Source organism: Mus pahari, chromosome 10 (genome assembly GCF_900095145.1).
Source record: "Mus pahari chromosome 10, PAHARI_EIJ_v1.1, whole genome shotgun sequence".
NCBI lineage: Eukaryota > Metazoa > Chordata > Mammalia > Rodentia > Muridae > Mus > Mus pahari.
In genome coordinates, this window is record NC_034599.1 from 60,435,400 (window position 1) to 60,450,804 (window position 15,405).

The following is a 15,405-nucleotide window of genomic DNA, read 5'->3' on the forward strand; positions in this document are numbered from 1 at the left end:
AGACATTCAGCCCAGGTGTGTTGGTGCTCCTGTGATCGCAGCACCCAGGAACTGCTGCAGGACAAAAGAGAGCTTGAGGCCAACCTGGGCTACATAGAGAGACAACAGGAAAACCTCCTGATAGAAGCTGTGAGCACTCTGGATAGACTCCTTGCATGGGCATCTTCTGCTGCAGGTTGACTATCACACTAGGCTGCACACCGACACCTCACTACCGTGGCCTGAACCCCTGCTGTGTGGCCTGTGAGGCTGCACTGTCAGGCAATGAGGAGCAAGTGAGGTGGCCCAGTCAGCCCACGGGACACCAGCTGGGTCTAAAGCAGAGACTATGAGGCTGCCTACTTTAAAAAAAAAAAAAAAAAAAAAAAGTTAGGGGCTGGCAAAATGGCTCAGTGGATAACAGCACTGACTGCTCTCCCAAAGGTCCTGAGTTCAAATCCCAGCAACCACATGGTAGTTCACAACCACCCATAATGAGATCTTATGCCCTCTTCTGGCTACAGTGTGTACAATAATAAATAAATCTTTGGGCCAGAGCAAGCAGGGACTCAACCAGTGGAGTTGACCAGAGCAAGCAGGGCCAACCGGAGTGAGCAGGGTTGACCAGAGTGAGCAGAAGTCCTAAAATTCAATTCCCAACAACCACATGAAGGTTCACAACCATCTATACTGCTACAGTGTACTCACATACATAAAATAAATAAATCTCTAAGAAGTTAGAGTTTCAATAGCAACTGCAACCACATCACAGTACCCTGAGCAACATCTTATTGTATGGACAGTGCCATTCTCAGGTCTATTTTGTGATTTTTGGAAGTCTGAAGTGACTTCAAGACAAAAAAAAAAGATCAAAACCTTAATAAAAAGTTATAGATCCCGTTATATCACCAGTTACCCGATTAGAGGGGAGGACAGGGGAGTGTGAGCCTCCAGGCTCTCAGTGTAGACAAATGCAAACCGCTGTGGCATCAGCACCACAACCCCCGTCCACTTAGCACGAGAGCCCTGAGCTGTGCTTGATGAGTTAAGGACCTGTCCCATTGAATGAATGAGGCCCTTCCTGCAGGCTGGGGTTGGAGGGCTGCTGCTTTGACATGGCTTGATTTGTGGAATGACCTGGGCAAGCTGTTTCTCCTCCCTGGACCTCAGTGCTCTAGGCTGTAAAGACACCCCTTGCACCTCAGGGGTGCTTCATGGTGTTCTAAGATAATGGAAGTGAAAGTGAGCCGAGAGGCTTGGAGACAGCTCAGTTAGTATAGCGCTTACTGAGCAACCTGAGGAACTGAGTTTGACCTTCAAAACCCACATAAAAACCAGGGCACAGTGGCACACATTTGTAAGCCCGGGACTAGAGAGGCAAAGCAGGAGGGTCACTGGGCTCATGGCCAGTCAGTCTAGTTAGGCCAATGAGAGGCCTTGCCTCAAAACCACAAAGTACTCCAGGACCACTGGGAACATACAGAGAGACTGTCTCAAGACAAACAAACCCCGAGATCGACAGAGCCTGAGGAGGGATATCCACTAAGCGTCCTCTGGCCTCCACACACGCATGACAGGGTACACACACATGCACACTCACAAACAACAAAATAAGCTGAGAGCTAGAAAGGGCCACACTCCTGGGACAGGATGACCCAGAAATCCTAGAATAGACCCATGGCCCATCCTTCAGAAAGTACTAGTGTTTCTGCTGGGCTCTATGGTTCAATGGCAGCAGCTGGAAGTCTGTGTGCAGGGACTGCTCTGGAAGCCCTTATAGACATCTTCTGTGCACGTGATCTCCAGGTGTTCCCAAAGCTCACATGGCTATGCACCGCCTGGGGACCGTGGGCTCACCATTTGCCATCTTCCTGGTGCATTCTGTAGAACACAAGACCCCTGTTGCCTGGAGTTCCATCTGCTCTTCCCCCCCGGGTTGGTTTGTGTCCTAATTTCCTGTGAGTCTTTGTGCTGAGGGAAGACACATTGCCATTCTTCAGAATATTTGGGAAGGTTGGAGAGATGGCTCTGTAGTTAAGAGCATTTGTTGCTCTTGCAGAGGGTCTGCCTGAGTTCAGGTTTCAACTCACAGCAAGAACTATGTTCCCTGTTTCCTCATAGCCAACGTAGCCTCCATGGCTTCCAGGAACTGGCTTGTAGCCACCCTGAAGCTGCCCATGTCCATGGATACGTTTACTGCGTAAGGCTTTGTCATAAGCCAGTTTGCCTTTAATGCGGGATTAGTTCCCCAACCTTTGGTCCTGCTTGTCTAAAATTCCCAAGACACTATAGGAACCCCAAATTAGTCATTTGGGAGTAGAATAGTTAAGTACCTTATGCTGGCTTCAGAAGGCTCAACTCATCCAAACTAGAAGGCAGGCACAGTTGGGGATTATAGCATCATTGGTGACTTTGGTGGCTACGAGGGCACAGGGTTCACTGGCACTATTACTCAAAGTCACCAGCCTTTTTCAGGAGTAAGGACCAGCCTTTTTCAGTTTGTCCACAACCAGCTGCACAGGGCTCTGGTCTGAGCAGCCCTTCGAGGGCCCCAGCATTCTAGCCAGGGCTCACTTACCGGCCAAGTCTCTCCTGCCAATGGCCACGAGGCCCTCGAACAGTGCTTTGCTGGGGTTCTCCCCAGCTGTGGCCATACCATGCAGCCAGATGAGCAGCATCCGATGACCATGCTCCTGGTAGCTCCTGGTTCCTGTGGAGGATGAGAGGAGAGGCCACTTTGGCATCTTCCCAAAGTATGTGTCTGCTGCCCTCTACTGCATCCTGAATGCACCCAGCTGGAAAGACGCCCTTCTCTCAGCTATAGGTGGCCCAGGTTGGCGTTTAGGGTACAGATTCTCGGAGTGGTTTGGTGAGTGGTGTCTCGGGCTATAGGACTTTCATAGGCTCAGGTTTTCTCTGAGGCATCTACCTGCCTATGTTACTCAAAAAAAAAAAAAAAAAAAAAAAAAAAAAAAAAAAAAGGCTGATGTCTTGATGTCTTCAAGGTACGTCTTTAACTGATACAAAGGAGCAAAGGAAAGAAAAATTTAAATAAAGCATATCGCATAGCGTGCTGGGGCAATGACTCAGTGAGGAAGAACACTCAGTGTGCAAATTCGAGGACTTGCCCTCAGACCCATGATACTCATGTAAAAGCTGGGTATGGCTCTGTGCATCTTTAACCTCGGGCAGGGAATGGGGGATGTGCAGAGAAAGAAGCATCACTAGGGTTTGTTAGACAGACAGCCAGGCCAAACCCAGCAAGCTTCAGCTTCTGCAAGTCAGGAAGAGTGAGGAAGCGGGACACTCGGTGCCCCTCTTCAACTGCCACATGCAATGGCACAGGGACACACACATTCATACACATCACACACCCATATAGCATACATACACATATACACTGAGTCATTGCACCAGCATGCTTTATTTATGTTTCTTTGTACCAGGGCCAAGATGTCTAAACTGATATTAATTAACAGTGACAACAGTCACCACTCTTCCCCCCCAACCCCATACCGCCATGGGGAACGGCATTAGCTGACTGTATAAACAGTGAGTATGGGTCCCAGCTGATTCTGCAAAATTCAGGGTCATAGAGGAGGTAGAATGGGGATGTGAAGCCTGTGCAAGAAGCCAGGAGAGCTTTGGGAGTAGAGTGGAGCTGGGCTGCGGGTCGCGCAAGCTTCTTTCCCCAGCTGCACAGAACACAGAACTTACCTCACATGCCCCTAACCACTGGCTGCCCTGGGGTAGGCAGGGTCGTGCGGTACCTGTCCACTGTTGCTCAATGGCGCAGACATGAGCCTCCGTGAACTGCCAGGAATAGGCCAGTTTCTTCCACTCATTGGGCCTCAGATACTGGGAGGCCAGTCGCCAAAGCACAGAGCGGAGTTGCTGCGTTTCCTGACGATGGTCTTGCTTAAAGGTTAAGTTCTTCCTAGAGAGGTCACTGCCATTCCTGCATGAAAGGTGGTCCTGGGGGAAGGGGGACAGATCCCAAAAGTGCAGGAGCTGTCTGGGGCCTCCTTGCAAGCTCTTCTTCATGATACAAGTGATACAGAACCTGGAAACCTGAATCAGCATGGGTCTGTGACTTCATTTCTAGCCCCCTGTCTGACTGTGCCTTGCCTTGACTGGACCCCAACTCACTCACACCCGTTCCTCCATCTAGAACTCACCTCCCTGACTCTCAACCCATTGCCACAGTCAGAAGAGCACTACTCTGCCACCTCCTCCGGGAAGCCTCCAGCCAGAGACCTCTTTGCTCTCACACCATTTCTTTATCACCGTGAAGTTTATGTATTCAAACCAATTGATTTCTTGACCAGGGTCTTACCAGCACAGACCCAAGTCTGCCTCATCTCAGTGTAGCTGGATGCTTGCTTATCCAGGTCCTCACAATCTTGATGGTACCCAAGGCAGAGATGACCACCCACTTAGAGAGAGGGCCCCCGAGATTGGTTGAGGTTCCATGCACAGCCAAGGCTGGAGAGATCAATGGAGGTGGTACCTTCTCCCATCGGTAGAAACGATCGGCTTTTATGATCATGTCTACCAGGCTGACGTGGTTGCTACGGGCAGCCACTGCCAGGGCTGTTTTTCCTTGCTGCAAAGAAGAGACAGAGGGAAGCTTGTATAGGACAGGGCAGGGCTACCTCTGGACTTACCACAAAACCTCCTGCCCAAAGGAAGTGCTTCCAGTGGTCCACACTGGAAACAGAAATGTTTTTCTGGGCTGCATGGTAGAGATGTGGAATGATGATGATGATGATGATGATGATGATGATGATGATGATGATAGTGTTGTTTTTATTACATTTACTTGTATGTATTATTATTGGCATTGGTAGCAGTGTCTGGCATGAAGGGAGCCACGAAAACTTGAAAGAGGGGCTGCTTAGAACACAGATACCTTATCTCTCAGGCTTAAGTCAGCTCCAGCAATGAGGAGCATCTCAGCTACATCCTGCCAGGCATGCTCAGCGGCAAGGTGGAGGGGAGTCTGTCGCCTCTGGAGAAAAGATAAGGGGGAAGGTAAAGCACACAAAAAGCATATGGGGAGCCAGGTAGAGTGGCTCGGGCTTTCAGTCCCAGTACTCAGGAGGCAGAGGCAGGCATCACAGATCTCTGTGAGTTCAAGGCCAGCCTGGGCTACATAGTAGGTTCCAGGACAGCCAGGGCTAAGCAGAGACCCTGACTCAAAAAATACAACACAACACAATACAATACAATACAATACAATACAATACAATACAATACAATATGGTACAGTACAATACAATACAATACAAACTAGAGGCTGGAGAGTTGGCTTGTGGTTTAGAGTAAGCACTGTTCTTGCAGAAGACCCTCGTTAAATTCCCAGTACCCACATGGGATGGCCCACAGCTGCCTGTAACTCCAGCTCCAGGAGATTTTATGCTCCTCTGGCCTCCCAGGGCACCTACACACAGAGAGTACATGCTCACACAGACACCCACACTCACGTGCAAACACGCACACACACGAAAATAAAAAGAAACCAACAACCTTGAAAAGCTAAAAAAAGGAAATTAGTTTCTCAGCTCTAGGTCATGCTGGGAGAGCCACGGGTCTGAATGGTTAGTTTCTGCAGTCACTCACAGCGTCCACTGCGTCCAGATCACTGTGGGCATCTATGAGGAGCTGGACAAGGCCAGGGAAGTTGTGTTTCACAGCAAGGTGCATAGGAGTGGTGCCCTGCTGTGGGAGAGACACACAGGTCAATGGCTTGCCCCCTCCTCCAGGACTTCAGATTGGGGGTAGGATAGGGTCAATTTGGCCACTGTAGTCTCTCAAACAATAGAGGTGACCAGAGGCAGGCACTGTCACAATGCCTGGAGCTGGAGGCCTAACACTGAGGGAAACAGTCTTTGCGCCAGATTAGAGAGCCTGAAATGCCAGCCTTGAGTATGTGTACATGGTATGACCTTGGACATGGCTGTTTTCCTGCTCTGGTCCACCTTCCTCTGTTACTCCTCATCTGACAAGTGATGGTTGCTCAGGACCCTTCTAGCAACACCATCTTCTGATTCTCTGTCACACTAAATCCACACAGCGGTCTGAGAACCACACAAGGAAGTTTGTGTCCTTGTGAGGGTCTGCATCTTACAAACGGAACCACTGCAATTCACAACCCAAGCTAGGAGGCACCTGTAGAGGTGCCTGTCACAGCGATGTATGAATGAATGAATGAATGAATGAATGAGAGTGGCCAGGCACCTAAAAGAGACCTTACACAACTCGAACACTTGTCTAAGGCCCTGTTCAGTGCTGAGGAACACCATTGCCAACACATGAGGCCTCCTGACTAGTAACTACATGAAGATATGTCACCTACCTCTCTAGGTGACAAGGACACACATGCTATGGAATAGTACCAAGCCAGTGAAATGGATGTTCTAGATTTATACTCCTAATAAAATATATACTTATATATTGAACATAAAAAGGTTACAGGACATAACATGTAAAGACCAAGGACTGCCCTCAGCTGTACAATTCAGGGGAGGGAGGTGTATCAGTATTTTAATTAAGTCATTAGTTAATTAATAGTTAGATAATAATTAATTGTATTTTTAAAATTGATTTGTTGATAATTTTATCAATTATTATTTCAAAATAATTAATTATTATTTCTTATATATTTATTTTATGTATATGAGTATTTTGTCTGCATGTATGTCTGTGCAACATGTGTGTGCCTGGGCTAATGAACATTAGAAGCAGATGTCAGAACCCCTGGAACTAGGGTTATAGGTGGTTATGGGCCACGATGTAAGTACTGAGAATCGAACCTGTGTCCTCTCCAAGAGAACTCTTGTTCTTGGAGAGGACACAGCTCCTAACCACTGAACCAATCTCCAGCTCTACTTACTTATTTTAAAGATTTATTGTTTTTAATTTATGTTTTTGTATGTCCGTCTGTGTGAGCATATGAGACTTGTGTGTGGTTGCCTGTGGAGGCCAGAATATAGCATCCCCTGGAGCTGGAGCTATAGGCAGTTGTGAGCCAGTGGATATGGGTTCTGGAAACAGAACCTGGGTCCTCTGGAAGAGCAGCAAGTGCTCTTAACTGTGAGCCATCTCTTCAGCCTCTGCTTGTTAGCATTTTAGTGTATGTTTTGAAGCAGGGTCTCACTATGTAGCTCTGGCTGGCCTGGAATTCACTCCATAGACCAGGCTGGCCTCAAACTCATAGAGATCCACCTGCCTCTGCCTCCCAAGTGCTACCATGCGCAACCACTGTCAGCATCCCCCAACCCCATGCAAAAGCAAGAGGTTCATTTTCTGGCGCATCAGAGTCGACCTTCAATTAGTCCCTCAAGGTGAATGACTAGAAGGTGACCCATTGTCAGCATTTTAAAAGATTTTAACAATACCTCATTTGTAAGTGAGGAGATATGACTAAAGTTTAAACTTAGCCCTGCAGTAGAACCCTACAATTGACTTTTTAAAAAGGCACACAGAAGAGAAAAATACCCAAGTCAAGAGCACTTCTGTATTGAATGCCTATAAGAAATGACCCAGATTTTTGTTTTTTTGTAGCTCAGGCTGGCCTTGAGATTGCTAAATTGGGAAGAATCCTGAGGTAGGCATATCTGGGTCCTCTCATAACAAAATCTGTCTCAACCACGGGATGACACTGTCCCTAATAAATTCTAATAGCAAACAACTGAGACGGGAAGGTGACTCAGTTGGTAAAGTTTTTGCCAAGCAAGCATGAGGACCTGAGTTCAGATTTGGAGCACCCACATTAAAAGCCGGTGTGGCAGTACACACCTGTAATCCCGGTGCTGGGGAGCAGGGTAGGGGGGCAAGCCAGAAGACACACATGCACGATAAATAAAGAGTAAAGGAGACTATAACGAAGTGGCTGGGTCTGCCAGTTGTAGTTAATTCAGCTGGGAGGATGGCCAAGCTTGGTTTCAACCCTGTGCCCGACAAAAGATCAGAACATGATAACGCCACTTTTCCTTCAGTCCCTGCCCCACCCACGGGACTGGAAGTGCCTGAGTTCTCCCTCCTGTGATTAATTAAAGCAGTTATGGGACACTGCTGTGCTGATCCTTTCAATCCAGGCCCAACACTTACCTTGTCAGCCACATTTGTGCACCCTCCTGCCTTAATGAGTGCCCGGGACATGTCCTCAGAGCCACCGAGGGCTGCGTAGTGGAGGCAGCTCAGCCCTTTCTAGAGAGAAACAGGCATCAGGGCCATTTTCCAAGGCCCTCTCATGTGGGCGTGGCAGGGCACCTTGAGATTCATATTCCACTCAAGTCTCATGGTGGGAGAAATCTGCGATTTGCCCAGGCCTCGTGACTTGCAAAAGGCCTACTGTGGCCTTTACCACAGTGACTTTTGCTATGCCACATTGCTAAGCCATGAAGAAGCCAAGACCAAGACCCAGGACGACTGCCTTAAAGCCACTAGTCACAAAGCATTTTAGAATCAGCTGTTTAGGATAGCCCGGGGAAGGGAAACCATCAGTCTCAGGAGGGTTGGCTACCTGGGTGAGGGCATTCACGTTGCTCCCAGCACTGAGGAGAAGCATCACACAGTCGGTGTGGATCCCTTCAGCAGCTGCATGCAGTGCAGTCAGGCCCTCCTGAAACACAGAGGGGGAAGAATGGTGCCTGGGACAGACGAAGCCAAACCTCTGAAGGACTTATGCCTCTGTTCTCGCCATTTGAGCTCTCAACTAGTGAGGACAAGAGTCTTGGTTACCTGTGGCTTCTGAGCCCGCACTGATTGTCTCCCTGTGTGGAATGTACACACCATGCCGACTGTCATTGACACCTCTGTCCATGTGTTCCTTGTCCCTTAAGCCGTCTCACCCTCACCAATCTAGTCCCTCCTATGTCAGAAAGTCACCCTTACCATCTGGGTGGTGACAACTTCTCCTGTTTTGACAATCCAGCCTATCTGGCTCCCTGCTCAGCCAGGTCCCTGGGCTTCTGCCCACCTCCTCCTGGTAGGTGTCACTGTGAGAAAATGCCCTCAACTTCCTGCTCCAGGTCACTACCAAGACGAAGTCACACTGTACCGAGGGCTGGGGCCTCGTCTGTCTGTGTGTGTCCCCAGCTGGTGACTCACCGTGTTCTGTTCTTCCAGATCGAGCCCAATGTCCACTAGTCTCTGTAGCACATCCACGTGGCCCTGGCTGGCAGCCAGGTGCAGGGCCGTGTTCCCACCCTACAGGAAGAAGACTGTTCGAAGGGCTCACAGATTCAGAGCCCCCAAATATGTATGTCAGTATTTCAGAGAACCCCTGCTAGAGCTGCCTCCCCCCATTTTACAGGCACAGATGTTAACGCCCAGAGTGACATGTTCAGACATGATTACAGAGCAAGTCTGACAAGTGTCATTCATGCCTGTGCATTGCCAAAAGTCACAACCAGGAGCATTCTCAAGGCCCATTCCTCCACACACTCTTGTTCCTTATGATTCATTACTTTAAGAATAAAATAAGGGCTGGGATTATAGCTCAGTTGGTAGAGTGATTGCCTAGCATGCACAAGGTCCTGGGTTCAAGCCCCAGGAGTACATAAACCAGGCGTGGCAGTGCTACCTATAAACCCAGTGCTTGGGAGATAGGGGCAGGAGGATAAAAAGCTCTAAGTCACTTTCAGATATATACTGAGCTTGACGCCAGCCTGGACTATATGAGACTGTCTCAAAGAAAGAAAGATGAGGAAGGAGAGAAAGAGAGAAAAAGAAAAGAAAATTCAACTTGAGTATCTTATAGCCCACCCGCTGGCTCACATGCACTGAAGTGCCCACTGGAAGAACTCAGACACATGGCACATTCTGGCCTTCTGGGGCCTTTCCTTCTATCAGAACTCAAATCAGAAGTAGGCTCTAGGAGGCTGGAGAGACAGCTCAAAGTTAAGTGTACTTGTTGCTCTTCCAGAGTACCCGGGTTCAATTCCCAGCAACCACATGGTGCCTCACAACCATCTGACACCCTCTTCTGACTTCTGAGGGCACCAGGCATGCCCATGGCATACATATAATCAGGGAAAGCATGCAATAACAAAAATCTGAAAAGAGAGGTACAGAGTAGGGTCTCAGAGGTGCCGGGACCAAGAGGGCGCAGGGTGGCTGCAGTCTGGTCAGGAGTTTTAGTGTTACTCTCTGTCACCGTACACCGTACCTTGTCCTTGACACTGTGGTCACAGCCAGAGCCCACAAGGAAGTCCAGAGCATCCAGCTGTCCGTGCTCAGCCGCTCTGTGAAACGCTGTTCTTCCCAGCTGGCCGGAAGGTGAGGGACTGTGAGCTTCCTCACACTGCCAGAGCACACACCTACGGTGGCCCTGCTCTCTGCTTCCCTCATCTCTCGGTGCTTGTAGCTGCCTCTCTCATCCCGTTGCCCCTGCCAGCTCTTACCCTCAGAAGCCTCAGCCTCTGAAAAACAGCCCCTTTGTTGGGAGATACTCCCCCTTCTATTGCAGCTCTCCAGTGGCTCCCTGCTGCCAGCCACCTGAAGACCAAGTCCTCAGGTTTGAGACAGATCTCCACGGGGACCCCCAGCCCCCTTGGCTTTCCATCTCATGATTCCAGTCCACCCAAAATCACACCGTCAGAGTTCTTTCCTGCCCTTAAAGTTCCAAGGATGCTTTCCACCCCTCCCCAATGACTCTAAATGACCCCTCCCTAAATAACCCCTTCTCCGGGAAGCAAACAACAGGCTCCTTTCTCTGATCTGTTTAGTCCTTGATGGAAGTGAGAGTCAAACATGTTCTGTTCTCATCCTTTCCATTCAGGAACCTTTCAGGTTCCCTCTAGGGACACCCAAGGTAGAGTGCAGTTTTTCTAGCTGATCAAAGAATGCACTCCAGATGTGCAGTACCCTAGCAGAGCCTGAGCCCATAAGATCCATCGGTAGTGCCCCGACTGATAGGGTACACTCGTAAGTCCGAGCCAATGGGAGAGTTGGATGGATAGCTTTGCATGGATCTTACCTTGTCTGCATGGTCCAAGGCCACGTCCTCCAGGTCTTCCATGACGAAGGCCAGCACAGGCACGTGGCCCTTCTGAGCAGCACAGTGTAGTAAAGTCAGGCCATCCTGGAAACAAGCCCAAGGAGATCCCTGGAGCCTGTGAAGGGAGACCCTTCTCATCCACTACCTGTCACCCAGCACACAGCTCTCCATGGCAACAGTGCTGTCAGAACCAGCAATCAGGATGCCAGAAGCCAAAGCCCGGCTCCATGCTCATCAGCTCTGGTTTGGGGTCAGTGGCCTTTATCCTTCTGAGTCTGCGTTTGTGCAGACTGTTTCAGTGCAGGTCAGAGCACAGGGGAAGTATATCTACGTCTCTAGCTGGCCTGGAACTCACTCTGTACGCCGAACTGGCCTCAGACTCATAGGGATCCTCCTGCCTCTGTCTCCCAAGTGTTGTGATTAAAGGTTTTTCTCTATCATGCTCTACTAGGAAACACATTTTATAAACAGGAAAAAAAAAAAAGATTCTAAACTGTAAGATGAGATCACACAGCACAAGAACACCTCACCAAGCAATTGTGTGAGAGTTCTAGGCATCAGCCTCCTTCATACAACTACAAATGAGGAAGCCAATGACAGAGCTGGAGAGATGACTCAGTACTTTAGAGCAGGCTGCTCCTCCAGAGAACCTGGGTTCAGTCCCCAGCACCCACATCAAATGGCTCACGCCTGCTTGTAACTCCAATACCAGGGGATCCGATGTCCTGTGGCCTCTCAGGGTACCTAATGCATGTGTTGCATATAAACTAGTGCAGGCACACAATAGGGCAGACACACACCGCGCACATGCAAATGACAAAAAATGAAGCCATTAACTGGCTGCTCAGTGTAAGATTACTAAGACTGACCTCCTAATCCCCCAGGAAGAACAGAGGCCAGATGGATGTGCTATGCAGGACGCAGGATCTGGCCCCCTCTTTGAGAGGGAGGGGGTTAGGAAGAAAGAGGTCTCTTGAGTGATATTTAAACGGGGGAGACTTACAAAGGACTAATGACCCAGGACTAATACCCCTGCCTATATTAAGGTTGTGGTCCCTGAAGTGCTGTTTGTCCTTTAAAAAAAAATATTTTCAGAGTTCAGCATTTAAGAACACTTGTTGCTGTGGGTCCCATGTTCCCATCACCCACATGGTGGCTCACAGGATGACTAAAGTGAGTGAGTAGGGAGGGGCACGTTTCTCCTAAAGGCTCACAGAGAAGGATTGTTTAGGGTCTCTGGAGTTACAAACAGTTGTGAACTGCCACGTGCTGGGTGCTGGGGACTGAACTTCCAGCCTCAGCTTCCTTCCTTAGCTACCTCTCTCTGTTTCCCCATGTGAACTCCTGTGATCACAAAGGACCCATATGGATAACCCGGGGGTGGGGGGGATCTTCCTACTTCAAGATCTATAATGCAAAATTCCTTTTGTTCTATTAGAGTCTGTGAGTTCACAGGCCTGGGATTAGAATATAGACATCTTTTAGGGGTGTTTGGCACCATAAAAGGAAACCAATTTGGGGATAGGGCTCGGTAGATAGAGTGCTAGCTTAGCATGCACCAGCCCTGGGGTCCACCCCCAGCACAGAACAAACAAGGTGTGGTAGCATGCACCTGTGATCCCTGAACGTGGATGGTAGAGACAAGAGGTCATCCTCAGCTATAGGAGCAGTTCAAGGGTAGCTTGGGCTACGTGAATTCCAGTGGAGAGGATTCCAAACACCCAGGTTTGTGGGACCCTGCTCCCTTAAGTCACTCACACACCAAGTATTGAAGGAGGCCAGGTACCTAAGGGGCCAGCACCCACCCAGTCTGGGGCATTATGCCCACTATTGATCTTGCTTCTCCCATTACATCGAGGTACGTAAGAACGACACCATTTCCAAATGGGAAACAAGCTTGGGTGGTAAAGTAACCCCCCAAGATCTAAGAGTTGGTATCCCGGATTCTGATGCTTCCATCTGGCCACCCTGAGGATGAGAAGGACAGAGCCTGACAGGAGACCCAAGGAAGACCTCCTGCCTCAGCTCATCTTCCCAAGGGCCCTGTAGAGTACTGGGCAGATCCCCAGCTGTGAATATGGAAAGCAGCTGGCCAGACGGAGGAGAATTTCCACCCCAGAGCAGAGAAGGGTACAACAACAGTATGAGAGAGAGTCATCTAATGAGAACACCCCTGTCCTTTCTCCAGCCTGGGGGTGGGGGGTGGGGAGCTCGGCTCAGTGGGGGCTGAAGGTTCCAGAAGGCCAGGTGAGCCACCACAGGCAGGGGGGAAACAGAGGGGCCCAGGGCTGCCGCCTGAGGCCTTACCTTGCTTTCACAGTGGACCTTGGCCCCAGCATTGACCAGGATCTGCACAATCTGCAAGTGGCCGAACCAGGCAGACAGGAGGAGCGCGTTCATCCCAAACTGGGGGAGAGGACACAGGGAGGTGAGGAGAAAGGGAGGAGGCAGAGGCGTGGCCGTGGTCGCATGGCCAAACCATTCATCTATAGGTACAGATCAGTTCAGAGAGCCCCAGGCTTTAGGCATTTAAAAACCTGAAAATTGCCAGGCATGGTGGTGCACGCCTTTAATCCCAGCACTCGGGAGGCAGAGGCAGGCGGATTTCTGAGTTCGAAGCCAGCCTGGTCTACAGAGTGAGTTCCAGGACAGCCAGGGCTACACAGAGAAACCCTGTCTCAAAAAACAAACAAAAAAAAAAAAACCTGAAAATTTTGCTGACTTTTTAAACAGATTTTTTTATGTTGTTTTATATGTATGAAGGTTTTGTCTGTATATGTGCACCGTGCACATGCCTGGCCCCAGAGGAGGCTAGAAGAAGGTTGTCAGATCCCCTGGGACTGGATTTATGGATGGTTGTGAGCCACAGTGTGGGTTCTAGGAATCAAACCTGGGTCCTCTGTAAAAGCAACAAGTGCTCTAAACCACCAAGCCGTCTCTGCAGCCCCAGGTTTGCTGTTATTAAACCAGAGGCTGATAGACTATTGGAAACTTTCTTTTGCTAGACAGAACCTGAAAATAAACCAGGTGCCATCCACTCTCATTGCTACTTCAGTAGAAGGACCATTGAAAATGAAATGTTTGGTGAGAACAGATCTCAAGTTTGTTTGGAATTTTTGATTTTACCTTGTTTTGTTTGAGATAGGATCATATGTAGCCCAGGCTGGCCTCAAGAATGGCTAAGGATGACTTTGACCCCCTGATCCTCCTGTCTGAACCTCTCAAATGCTGAAATCAAAGGTGTGTGTCACTACGTGCAGCTTATATTGACTGTGTGCCTGCAGTGGAGAACATGAGGAGGTGAGAGAGCCGTGCCCTTAGCTCTGTCCTTGTGCATTTCTATGGCTTCCAAGGACCAAGTGGCGGAATATGGGCTCCCAGGTTTGCATAGCGCCCACCTTCACCCACTACGTCATCACCTGCCTTTGCTTGTTGGTTTACTTTGAGACAAGGTCCCACTATACAGCCCTGGATGGAACACACTATGTAAGCCAGGCTGGCTTCAAACTCATAGAGATCATCTGTGATGCAATGCCCAGTGGTCTCTTTAATTATTTGTTTATTTGGTTATTCAGTTTACATTTAGTTTGGGGACTAGGCATGTAACTGAGATGGGAAAGGGCTTGCCTAGCACCCGTGAAGTCCTGGTTGCAATCCTGAGCATCGTATAAACTGGGCACAGTGGTGCACACGTGCAGTCCTAAATCTTTAGAGCTCCCAGGGAAGGGAGGCAGAAGGAACACAGGTTCAAGGTCAGCCTTGAGTTTGAGGCCAGCTTGGGCTCCCTGAGACCCTCTCTCTATTCTCTCTCTCTATTCTTTCCACACACCCCCACCACACCTCTGTACAGGTGAGCCACAACTCTAGCCCTGAGTTTTCATTCCTAAGTATACCCGTATCAAAGGTCACAGTCAGATTCACCCCATCTAACCCCGCAGAGGTAATTCCTTAGATTCTGTTTGGGGCCCCTCCCTCTTATGCAGAACACCATCTACTCAGCTGTCCAGAATGCTCCAGGACACAGCTTCTTAGCAAGTTACTCGTTAAGGGCAGAGCCCCATGGCCTCAGTACCACAGGAGACCCTCTGTTTGGGCCCTTTACTAAACGGGCCATCATTGATCCACGCAGTTATTTGTTCTACAGCTCACCAATCTCCCTCATCACATAGTGTCGTGATGGACTAAAAATGTTCCCAAAACTGAAAGGCCACTGATAACAGTGAGCACTTTCTTCTTGTGTTCTCAGGGGAGAGGGATGAGTCCAATGTCACTGGTTCCTATCAATTCCCAAGATCAACTTGAGCCCAGCCTATTAAACGTCTGCACATCACTGACAATCCCACCAATGACAACTGCTCAAAGGTCAGACACACACACACACATACACACACATACACACACACACACACATACACACACAT

General features: G+C 49.2%; 1 protein-coding gene across 1 annotated transcript in view; it reads right to left on the bottom strand.

Moving 5' to 3' along the window:
* Nucleotides 1-936: 936 nt before the first annotated feature.
* Nucleotides 937-15,405, bottom strand: part of Ankdd1a (ankyrin repeat and death domain containing 1A) — a 20,076-nt gene continuing 5,607 nt past the window's right edge. Inside the window, exons 4-15 of the mRNA XM_029543667.1 lie at nt 13,292-13,390; nt 10,964-11,068; nt 10,154-10,252; nt 9,094-9,192; nt 8,507-8,605; nt 8,092-8,190; nt 5,602-5,700; nt 4,892-4,990; nt 4,490-4,585; nt 3,750-3,954; nt 2,558-2,689; nt 937-1,860 (exon numbers count right to left, since the gene is read on the bottom strand). Of these exons, the coding sequence (XP_029399527.1) occupies nt 1,799-1,860; nt 2,558-2,689; nt 3,750-3,954; nt 4,490-4,585; nt 4,892-4,990; nt 5,602-5,700; nt 8,092-8,190; nt 8,507-8,605; nt 9,094-9,192; nt 10,154-10,252; nt 10,964-11,068; nt 13,292-13,390 (1,293 nt within the window). The 3' untranslated portion in view covers nt 937-1,798. The remainder of the gene's footprint in view (nt 1,861-2,557; nt 2,690-3,749; nt 3,955-4,489; nt 4,586-4,891; nt 4,991-5,601; nt 5,701-8,091; nt 8,191-8,506; nt 8,606-9,093; nt 9,193-10,153; nt 10,253-10,963; nt 11,069-13,291; nt 13,391-15,405) is intronic.